At 39.8% G+C, this 12,169-nt stretch overlaps 1 protein-coding gene across 8 annotated transcripts in view; it reads right to left on the reverse strand.

The window, feature by feature from the left end:
* The window catches only part of ESRP2 (epithelial splicing regulatory protein 2), a 44,003-nt gene that overhangs the window by 17,382 nt on the left and 14,452 nt on the right, over window positions 1–12,169 (reverse strand). For all 8 annotated transcript variants that reach the window (XM_042877077.1, XM_042877078.1, XM_042877079.1 and 5 more), the window contains exons 4-7: window positions 3,540–3,653; window positions 1,628–1,742; window positions 792–890; window positions 616–670 (exon numbers count right to left, since the gene is read on the reverse strand). In XM_042877077.1, coding sequence (XP_042733011.1) covers window positions 616–670; window positions 792–890; window positions 1,628–1,742; window positions 3,540–3,653 — 383 coding nt within the window. The remainder of the gene's footprint in view (window positions 1–615; window positions 671–791; window positions 891–1,627; window positions 1,743–3,539; window positions 3,654–12,169) is intronic.

Here is a 12,169-nt window from a genome sequence, read left to right on the forward strand (position 1 = left end):
GCCCATTTTGATGAGCCTCTGAAGAGGCAGAACAGAAAAAACACCCAAAGCTGGGTAAGGAACATTTCTTTTAGTCAATAGCTTCCATTTTGACATTCGAACAAAGAACAAACTGAAAATACAAAAATACATCCAGGTACTCTTTGGCTAGACATCAAGGCTTTCACAAAAGCGTAAGTTACGCTTCTGTCAGACAGAAAAACCCCTTAAGCAGTCTCTCGAAATGATTTTCTTCTCATTTGCTTCAGCTACAGCTTCACAGATAATTCTTCAAAAGTATCACATAGCTCAGCTCCATACAGAGTGCACAAACCCCTGTTGACACAGGGAGCGTTCACAAATATTTTTTCACGATTGGTTAGGATAAGTCAACCTCATTCCCATTCAAAACAGAAACCAGTGAACAGCGTTTCACCTGCTGTGACTTTAAAGGCAGAGTAAAACACAGAATTCAGTATACTAGCTATGGTCTGTGCACCAGATTACTGAACACACCGTTACTTTTCTCAGGATCCAACCTACTTCCATAGTGACAGCAGGGAAACACTTGCTAGCTTTCTCTGCTGCAGATGAGACTCAGCTTTGGTTGTAATGAACTGTGACAAAGGCACTTACCAAGGACCTGTTTCGTACTTGTATTTCACAGTTTCAGGGTCAGTAAATATGTGATCTGCAACAAAGCGGGAAGTTTAAACATAACCAGGGTCAGAGGTTACTTAAGAATGACAGTTCCACTGGCCATTCATCAAGAGAGAAAAAATTTCAGTATTCTGTGTAAATAGATCACTTACCACAATTTTCAGAGAGCATGCTGAAAATGATAGCCACCATTGTTTTTACTTGCCACACGCCAAAGTCCTCCTCTGCTTCATCTGTCCCTAAGCCTAGATCTGAACAGGCAATTAGAGAAAATAACAGACTTGAACAAATAGTCGTAAACAAGCCACAGGCTTTCCTGTTATTAACAAAAAATTGATAATCAAGTGATACCAGCCTTCACAGGGACACATGGCCATCAGGCATTTGTGACTATGCTCACAAACTGGTTAATATTCACTTTCACAGTCAACATTCTGAGAACTACTGATAGTGTTAACAGCTCAAAAAAAGTAGAATAAATTCCTATCACTTCAAACATAACTGAACTTTAACCACATTCTTCTGGAGCCACAGAATTACTCCTAAAATTTAGATACAGAAGTGGTTTATTTTGTCCATTTTTTCAATTAGTTTTTTGTTTTACACAAAACAGAATCAAAGAATAATAATTGTCTGCAAACATTGGAAATTTGCAGGCCATCTAGCTCTGAAAAGGCCCACCGATAGCTAAACCTTTCTCCATTAAGATCAAATACACATGCAAGGGATGGTTTTATTTTAGTGTTGGTGTGCACCTTAGTAATTTACTAAATATGGTCTAGATTCCATTACTAGAGACAAAGAAAAACCATTACAAACAGACCCTTGCGTGCACACACACACTTCAGCAAACGTTAATTTGATTTTGCAGGCATGAGATTTTTTAAAACCCATCTTAATTTAGGAGAATAAAACCCATAACAATCACAAGGATAAAACCTAAAAAAGAGAAATCAATTCTGTTGCAAAAACTGCAGCAAAAGGATACATTCTGCCATGGTCTTGATAGTCTGGTCTTTCACGGCGGCTGAACTAGGGTAGCACGTGTGAAATTCTTTGCGCAGATCATAAAAGGAATAGAAGCATTCTGACAGCAGGAAATTCTACAAGGAAAGCAAAAAAAGCATTGTACACATTCCTTCACACTCTGATCAGTATTTCTGGACTGAACGATGCCATCTCAAGAGCTACATAGTTGCATGTCATCAGCCTGTCTAAGATAGACCAGGTTGGATTTTTTCCTCCTTTGGAACAGTTCAGACACTGCAGTCTTACAGAATTCTCTCTCTACATGAGCACACCCAAGTAACTGCTGAGAGGTAGGCCTATGCAAAACAACTCCACATCTAGGAAAAGTTACAAAACCCTCCAAAATTGTTTTTCCTGCTATATATATTCTTCCCATTAGGACACTGTTATTTCCTCTTTTGCGGCAACATTTAAAAGCAATATGGTACTGAGACATGGTAACAGTACGTATCAATATTGTCAGAACCTACAAAATATCTTCACAAACTTAAAGACACTCCTTCACTATTACATATTTGATAACAACTTCAGTTATATAACATTATTACACAAATATTTAAGCATTCTTTCATTTGAACGTTGGCTCCTGTCCCCATGTTATAGCCCAGAACTAGTTCTGCTAATAATTTCTCTTTTACTCTCCCCAACTGTTTCACTATATGGAAGTTTGCCTTTGCTCTGAAAATAATTGAGAAAAATCACAAAGCAGCCCTTGTTAGCAATTGCAAGAACCAGCTTCTGAGGCTTAATAATACTTAGTGTTCAGGAAAAATTAAACTGCAGCAAATGAAAATGTATTGAAGAAAAAGAAAAAAAAAGAGAGAGAGAAAAGAAAGAAATGCAGTACTGGAAGATTAAGAATGTCATCAAGTCCATTGCTTGATCAGGTATGGGCAGTTCCAGTTCCAGGATACTTTTTTGTTTGTCTTGCTTTAGTTCATTTGTGTCAAGACAGAAATATAAAGAATTACCCACAATCCATACAGCAGGATGGCATATTAAAAGAGAAACAAACAATGCTAACACATTTGAACACTAAATATCATTGTTTCCGTGTTTCTTTCCCACAAAAGCATGTGTTTTTATGAAAAGTCACAATGTTATGATTTATAATACAACACAAATGCCAAACAAGTATTTGTAAAAACTCAGCATGACCAGTACACCTATACAGAGAAGGAAATAACACAGCTGATCAACTCCAATGTCAGCTGCTCCCATTCCTGTGGGGTTTCTTCAGTCCCTGTCAAGCAGGTTAACTCGGCAGCCACCACCCCAAACAACGGCAAGCTTCTTCCTCTGCAAATCAGGCTTCATTGGGAACTGCTGCTTTGTGTGGGAGTAGCAAATAAGCTGTAGTACTGCATTCTGCTGAATAAATACAGATGGGAAACAATTGCCATTCTCCAGGCCAAGTCACTGCCTGCACATTTTCTTTCTACAGGACACTGACATATGGTCCTACCAACTTCAGGTTTGGTACAAACACATAACCCTGCTCGCGACCAGTGACTTAATTCAAACCTAAACAGAGGAATACTTCTCTTCTATCACGTCCACTGAGGTCAGACCTTTGTAATCATGCCCTACAACACAGAATACAGGCAACTTGTAGTTCTTCTTCTAACTTGTCTTTCCTTATTTTCTCCTTCATAATGCTTGCCTGGGTGTCCTCTAGTGCTCTAGCTGATTTTCCAGAATAAGTGTTGAAGCACAGTAATAGTCTACAAGGTGAGGATCATCAGAAGTATTCCTGGAGCACTACAGTTCCCAGGGTGGAACTGTGTTGCTCATCTCAAACTCAGATGAAGGACGTCAGAGAATATAGTTAAACACAGTAGTGCTCTTCTATGTCAGTTCTGATCTCATACCTTCTTAGATGTTTCTGGGTGGAGGACTTGTCGAATGAGTAACTGGCCATCACTGCAAAGGGTGTAAGAGTTCCTTCCAAATACTTTCAAATCACTGGATACCAGCTGAATAAACTGAAAAAGAGGTAACTTGCATTTACTGACTGACACACGAAATGCAATAAAACAAACAGTAACTATAAAAACTCTTCTTTTAGAAAGGTAAAAAGTTCAATAATTCATAACTTTTGAAAAAAAATGATATAGAACAGACATGAGCTCCTAAGTAAAATGCAGACAAAAAACATTTTATATTCTGCAAACCCATCAAGAACACCAGCAATAAGACAAAAAGGACAACTAGGAAGAATTTAGTGATCATATAAAGGAAGTGGTATTGTAATAGTAAGCTTCAAAATCCAAACTAATAATTAAAAATTGCTGTGCCGTGTTTTAAAGGAAAAAATCCCTCCAAGATCAATCAGAATACTAACTGTATGACAATCTTTCTTAACCTACGACACCTTTGACAACAGTTATATCCTCCATATTTTGCTTTAAATTAAACTTCAAAACAAAACAAAATCCAACCCATCACAATTTACTGTTTCAAAAGTTATATGCTAGGAAAAACAAACAAACTTTGGTCTGATGCCTTAAGAACTGAAATTATGAGCTAAAATCAAGTTACTCCTTGCATGTAGAATGGATTATCCCCAAAAAGGTCAATCCTCAAGAGGAAAGGGCTGCATCTGTCTCACTCAGTACTATTTTCCATCCTTGGACAACAGCTTCTGGCCTTTTATTAGCCCATATCAGGATTAAATTCCCTGTTCCTAATTGGTAACTAACACAGTATAGTTTCTACATATATGAAATCAGTACAAAGGAGCTCGTTAACTAACATTCAAGGCCACAAATATAATTATTCTAAGCTTCCCTCTTGATGCTACTCACTCCCAGGAAAGCATCACATCACAAACAAAGAAATAACTAATCGTGATGCAGTAGCAGCCACCCACTGCTCTCAGCTATAACCTACAGCAGAAAAATACCTCCCCTTTAAATAAGAACAAATCTGCAACTGCAAAGATATAAATATATTGTCTTTTAATCTGTGTATGTGGAAAATAACAGCTGGTTTGTTTTATTATCAACACATGCAACACTGTACATAGTTACAGTCTCTGCTTTCTAAAGACAACAGCCTAATGATCTGCTCTCACAGCTACACAATAACTTTGAACAAACATAGCAATTATGTCCCAAAGGTAAGTCTCACAAGGGAGAAATCTTACATTAGACACAGTGGTAGCAGCAAAGACAAGATTACCCAGGCTTTAATTTGAAGTAACTGCTTAAACCCAACATGGGTCCACTTAGAATCATAGAACCATAGAATCACTTTTTAGGCTTGGACAGCTAGCTCGTGTTCTTCTGCCAGTCTGAGTTCAGAAACACTGTAGTGACAGCTATTGCACGTCCCCAGACAGAGAACTGGGGACAGAAGTGAGTAAGGAGAGCTATTTACATCAGCATCTTGCACAGCTTGCCTAATTTAAAGATAATAAAGATATAATTTGAAGATGTATCTACATATCTCTGTATGTAGGTCACACTGAAAGTAATGCCTCCTATTTATTCCCATGGAAACTACAACAGATAAAAAGAGGGCAATAACAGTACTTGGTAGAGCAAACTGTCAGCTACAAAACACTGTTTATCAACGTAGTCACCACCATTAGCATTCTCACCAGCAATGACCAGGAGCCTGCTTACCACACTCAAAATCCTACAGTAGCAGAGGTGACCCACTGTTACTGTCAACACTGCTGAAACATCACCCACTGCCTCCCTTTGCTCACATCCACTGTTTGGTCTCCACACGTGTTCAGCAAGTATCAGTGAATGTCAGTGGGTGCCATTTATTTTCCATCTGGAGGAGGAATTCAGCAACACACCTTTGGTTTCTTCACACTTCCCATGTCAGAAACCATTCCATCAGACTGCCCCTCTGCTGCCATCTGTCGCACAGCAACACAATGTAACAGAATATCAGTGGAAAGGTTCAAGCCAACATGATAAAATAGGAGGCATTACTTTCAGAGCAGCCCCGGTAAGTATATATATATGTGATATTAAATAACTTCATTTTATATAAAAACAGAAGATAATTGAAACTTTTTAAAGGGTGAAATATCTCCTCTAAACCTTTCCAAAGCAATTCTTTGCACACTATCAAAGCAAACAAACAAACCACAAGACATTCTTGCAGACCAGAATGCCAGTTTCCTCCCGACTGGTAGCCCAGGTTCCCACCACGAGCTGAAGGCTTGGAGAACCTGAGGCTGTAAAGCAAGTCATTGTTTAGGAATGATTTAAAGTCAGAAAACTGAGCTCCAAGAGTGCTCTAAATACCTCAACTGATGTGTAAACACCAGAAAAAGAAGAAAATGCCAGAGCTCAAAAAGAACCACTTCAGAAATGCTGTTATGGGGCAGCAACAAATATTCTCACTGTAACAAATACAATGAGAATTGCCTTCTTACTAAATGCAACATCTTTCTCCTGTTTTAACTTCTAGGCACAGTAAAAAGCAAATATTTGTAAGAAAGGATTGGAAATGGAAGTAGGCATTAGCCTCCAGAAGATGTACAGGAGCTCTTGCCAAAGCAAAGCAGAGCCTTACTGTAGAGCAATTACAAAACACTCCTAGATCTCCAACTTTGCACCCTATGCTTCTGAAGGTGCACAGAAGGCCATATAACTCAAGTGCAATTTTAGAGCTGCTCTGATCAGAATCAAGAAGTGAAGCAGGAAATGCAGGAGTGGAAACTCCTATTTATTTGTAAAGCAAATTGCTCTCAAAAAGTCTTCAAGTTAGAAAATAAAAAGGAAAAAATGTTTGGATAAGAGAGGAAGCACTCAGACCAAACAGTATCAAATACATTGGTAAAAATAAACAAATCAAGACTGTTGCACTGAAATATTAATCTTTTTTCTTTTGTGTTTCCCATACAACTGAGAAGACAGATAAAGTCTATCACACACGTTCAGGAGTTAAAGCAACTAGAGCACATACATTTTAATGCAGCTTTATAAATACAAGTTCAGTGATTACAAGTTTCAGCTGAAAGGCCACTTGAGCCTCCTTTTTCACACTATAAATTTCAGGCAGCACCTCAGAACACAGCCTGCAACGTTCATACGCCAAATACAGCAAGATAAAAACACGTTAAGACCAGTGCCAGATTTACATTGCAATTTTCTCTCACACCTTCAACAACTTGTCCACAGTTCAACCATTTTGTAAACTCCACCCACATTCCCTTAACTCCACTCAGAAAAACCATCTCAGCTATTTACCTCCTGTCATCCCCCTTCGTCCTGCTCTCCACAGCGCTGCCCCACATTCAGGTTTCCCCCAAGCTCACACACCCTCTTGTCTTCCCTGTTCACCTAGTCATTTTGTAGTAACTGAGTTAAAGAGCGCTAATTATCGCTGTTTGCATCTTGCAACCAGTCCTCACTGCAGGAAGCACAGTGTACAGGCATCATCCTCCACCCCTTATGGTTCCGCCGCTCAGTCTGTGCTAGAGTTCTGATGAATCACTCTATATTTAAAGGAACATGTTCAATAATTCGATACACAGATTAAAAATCAAGCAGAGAAAAGAGAAAAAATTAAACAAGCTGTTCTACACATTTACCTCCACGAAACACAAAACATTTCTCAGGGAAAATGTGCTGAGAGGGAAGTAGGGAGTCAGAAGACTACTTTGAAAAACTGGCTAAACAGGCTTTTGGTCATGGAGCCGAGAGTACAAAGAGAGTGCAGAGACATGTTTTGCCAGCAGCAAAGCTGGATGAAAGCCAGCACAAGCTGCTGTGTTTCCACAAATGAATCCCAAGTGGCTGAAATGACACAGCCCCCTTCGTGGAGCCTTAACTGAACAAAGCTGTAGATCTTAGAGAAACACGAAGATTCCTCAGAGCTCTTTCAATAGTTACAGTGCACTAAAATAAACCTCTGGCTATTTGGATATTCCCATTTCCCTAACTAAAAATAGCTCCCATCCTTGAGAAAGGCCACTGCATCTGAGCTGTGTCTGTGGCTGGGATGGTAATGAAACAGATGTAATTCAGTTGCAGAAGCCATCCATCTGACAAGCGAACTGTATCTGAACTACAGACCTGCAAGCCTCACCTCTGTGCCAGACAAATTCATGGAACAAATCCTGCTGGACACTACGGCAGAGGGTAGAGAAGGAGGTGATATGGGATAACCAGCTTCACCAAGAAATATTCACCAGCTTGGTTTCACCAAGGACAGGTCCTGCCTGACCAACAACACTGTTTTTTAGGATGGTTTAACCGTAAGAGGACAACGGAAGAGCCACTGATGACATCTACCTGGACTTCAGTAAGGCCTCTGACACAGTTGTCCATAATATGCTTCTCTCCAAATTGAGAATATAAGAATTTGATGGGTAGACTGTTCAACAGATGAGGAACTGGTTGCAGGGTCATACCCAGAGACTGGTGGTCAACTGCACAATGTCCAGATGGAGACTGGTGACAAGTGGCATCCCTCAGGGATCAGTACTGGGATCTGTGCTCTTTAACATCTTCACCAATTACATCAACAGTGGGATTGAGTGCACCCTCAGCAGTTTGCAGAGGACACCAAGCTGTGTGATGCAGTCAACACACCCAAAGGATGCCACCCAGACAGACCTAGACAGGCTGGAACAATGGGCCCAGGTAAACTTCATGAGGCTCAACAAATCCAAGTGCAGCAGCTTGCATCTGGGTCACAGTAAACTCCACTATCAGTACAGGCTAGTGATGTAAGGATGGAGCACAGCCCTGTTAAGGACTTGAAGGGCACTGGTGGATGGCAAGCTGGACATGATCCAGCAATGTGCCCTCACAGCCCAGAAAGCCAACTGTATCCTGAGCTGCAACAAAAGGAGTATGGTCATCAGGTCAAGGGAGGTGATCCTGACCCTCTACTCTGCACTGGTGAGGCCTCACTTGGAGCACTGCATCCAGATGTGGAGTCCACAGCGCAGGAGAGATGTGGACCTGTTAAAGTGCATCCACAGTAGAGCCACAAAAACGATCCAAGGAATGGAACATCTTCCCTATGAGGACAAGCTGAGAGAGCTGAGGCTGTTCAGCCAGGAGAAGAGAAGGCTCTGGGGAGGTCTGACAGCAGCCTTTCAACATCTAAAGCGGGGCTGTGAGAAAGAAAGAGACAGACTCCTTAGGAGGGCCTGCTTTGATAGGACAAGGGAAAATGGTTTCAAACTGAAGGAGGGGTGCTTGACACTGGATAAGGTTGGTTTTTTTTTGTTTTTGTTTTTGTTTTCTGGTTTTTTTTGTTTTGTTTTTTACAATAAGGGTGGTGAGTCACTGGAAAAGGTTTGCTCAAGAAGGTCATGGCTGTCCTGTCCTTGGAGACATTCAAGGTCAGGTTGGACCAGGCTCTGAGCACTCAATTGAGCTTCAGACATTCCTGTTCACTGCAAGGGAGTTGGTCTAAATGATCTGCAGGGTCCCTTCCAACATGAACAATTCTGTGATTCTAAATCCAAAACCAAGATAATCTGCAGAGATTCTCTCTTCCATTCACCTCTGAAAATTAACAAACTTTTGGCTGTTTCTTTCTCATCAGGTTTGTTCCTTCTTCAAAACTGGACCATTTCTGTTTATAGCACTATCTGTTTCACTCTGTTAGCCCTACTGACCCAATACATCTAATGAAACCAGGTTAAACACAAAACTGTTCACAAAGCCAAAGAATTAAAGGCATCTTTGGAACTTAACTCTGGACAAAATCAGCTCCCAGAAAGAAGCCCAGCTTACATCCCACACTAAAGCTAGACATGCATCCATATCCCCACGTAGAAAGATGGTACTGGAAGATTTATCAATGTTCTCTGCACAATTGGATGGTCCTCACCATGGAAGAGCATCATTTCGTATCAGTGAAATTAAAAGAATGCTGCTAAATTACCTAGAGATTAAAATTTGGTGCTGAATACATGTGGATAAATAATCAATTTTCTGCCACATTATCTTATTTAAAAGTGCTCATTTTTGACTTCCATGGCATCTTTAGACTGCAGGAAGTCAAGTCACACCTGGTCCAGCCAAAAATTAAGACCGCAAACCCAACAGATGACACCTGATTTAATATGAAGCCCATCAAAAAAAAAAGCTTAACAGCCTCCATGTTCTAGAGTCCTTTGCAAAAGAGGTGTGGAGTCCCATTTTTATACACATACACAAATACACATACATTAATGTTTGCCTCTTCCACAAAAAGAAGATTCTAACTGTTGCTTTGACAGAGAATATGCTTAATTAAAAAAAATAAACAACAACCTTATGCAGGAGTGACATCTTTTGGTCACGATTAAAAGGAACACTTTCATGAATAACTCAGAAAAAAAAAGTTATTTTAGCTCACCTAGAATCCTATATTCCATTATACTCCCTTGAACTTTAATTACTCATACACAGCTGTCCACGACAAACAGCAAAGATACACTCCACAGAATTTTATAATGTGCTGTTTGAGATAAAAAGTTTTATCTGAGTCATAGGAGTCGAGCTGCTTACATCCCCTTTGCTAAAACCAGTAAAATCAGATGTGCCTCCCCTATCTCTTAAGGCCCCCATTATTTCTAAAATAGAATAAGTTCTGACTCTAATAAGCATGCATCTCTATGCAAAACAGGAACTTAACATCTACTTCAGGTCTCTTTTGCAAACATATTCTTTAATCTATGTAAAAGATCTCCTCCATCAACAGTTGCTAGAATGAAGAGTGGGACAGCATAGGCTCCATTACAGGCATGTGGCTCCTACATACAGATGACTATGTAAGGATCTTCTTTGTATAGAATTATGCATATGGACAAGTTAAACTAGGAAATCTTATCAGATCAGTTGAGCATCTGTGTTTGCATGTCTAATAACTCAGGCTTTCTAAATTTATGAAATTGAGGTTTCTAAATTTCACGTCATTATTTCTCAAAGCTCTGCTTTGGATCCTGAAAATTATCACATTTTCATTACATTTTACTAGCATTATGAATTTTGAGAACTACGGTTTATTGGACAGGTTGACAAAAGGAATTTATCTACCTCAGCGTATCACTGACACTAAGATCTATTCAGATTTGCACATATAACAGTTTTATGTTGCAGAAACAACTTAAATAGCAACAATAAAGTGCTTTTTTTCCTTCAACCCATAAACATCAGAGTCCATTTTCATGCAAACTCCCCCACTTTGACACATGTCCTTGGTCAATTGAAAAAGATACTAAACTTTCCTCCTAATTATAGCTCTCCTAGCAATGAGACCACACATTAGTTCACTGCAAAGTGCAGCCTACATGTGCATCTCATATGCCTCAACTAAAGCCAGACTACTTATCACCATATATGATATTCAGACTTGTGTTTAGAAAAAAAATACAAAATAACCATTACTTATTACACATTACTGTAAGTCACAACATCAGAGCTTTAAGCTGTCTTTTAGGCCTTGGTGTGAGTTATTCTTTGCTTGTAGCACACGTCACAAAACAATGATGTCTTCTTCCTGCTAAGAGAAGCATCAAACACAAATGAAAAAACAAAACACAGGCAAAAGATATTGCAGGCCTTGGAGACTGATTTCACAGAGTGTCCTCTACAATTTATCACCAGAGAACAGCCTCAACCAAGCATATTCTTGCAGGTGCAGTTCCTGGAATGAGATTTCCATTGTCTGCCCTGTGAATTTGCAATCTCCCCATCCTTGGAGATACACAAGACTCAACTGCACACAGTGCTGAGCAGCCTGTTCTAGCTGACCCTGCTTTAAGGGGTTGACCTAGAAACACAAGCCTGCTCCAACCTCAGCTATTCTATGACTGTGGTCTCTTAGGGCTCTTCGTTTTGTCTACTCTGCAGCTAAACAAGAGTGTTACATCAGTGTCACCTTAGCTCATATGTGGAGTCTGCGTGTGTCTTGAGAGAAAGGGTGAGACACAGCAGAGTTTGATAAAATAACTCTTCTGCTACCAAACATAAGCAAGATTGGAGCATTGCTGGAAAAAAAAAAGAAAAAAAAAACACCCAGGGAAGTCTCCCTTAAGAATTAAAGGCTTTAACAGCATGAGAAATCGCACGAGTAACAGCTCATCCGTGTGGTATACAAAGCTTGAACATACACACTATATCCATGTGTGACATGATGGCTTTGGAATATGCTCTCACCTGGACTTTGTGCCTTAGACTCAACACCCACAAGGGTTTCACATTTATTTACAATACTCTCCACTGGCAGTTTTCTACTCCTTCACTCTTCAAACCTTGTTGATAATGTCAGCTTTATCCATGCAATGGTGGAATTTAAAGCATGCCAATACTACTGGAAAGTGTGCAGACTGCATTTCAGCAGTATTTACAAGTATGATAACCCTTCATTGTGCTAGGTAACTTTTTAAACAGCAAACCCTATAGTAAGCCATTGCCTTTGTTCATCTGTTAACTGCTATTCCACATGGCTGATAATGGATGCATGGTGACCTTGTACTGAAACTGCTGTATGGAGAAAAAGCAACACTTGAGCCAACAAGCTGCAGCTG

The sequence above is a fragment of the Lagopus leucura genome, unplaced genomic scaffold, assembly GCF_019238085.1.
Source record: "Lagopus leucura isolate 7727_CA_CO unplaced genomic scaffold, USGS_WTPT01 Super-Scaffold_100017, whole genome shotgun sequence".
NCBI lineage: Eukaryota > Metazoa > Chordata > Aves > Galliformes > Phasianidae > Lagopus > Lagopus leucura.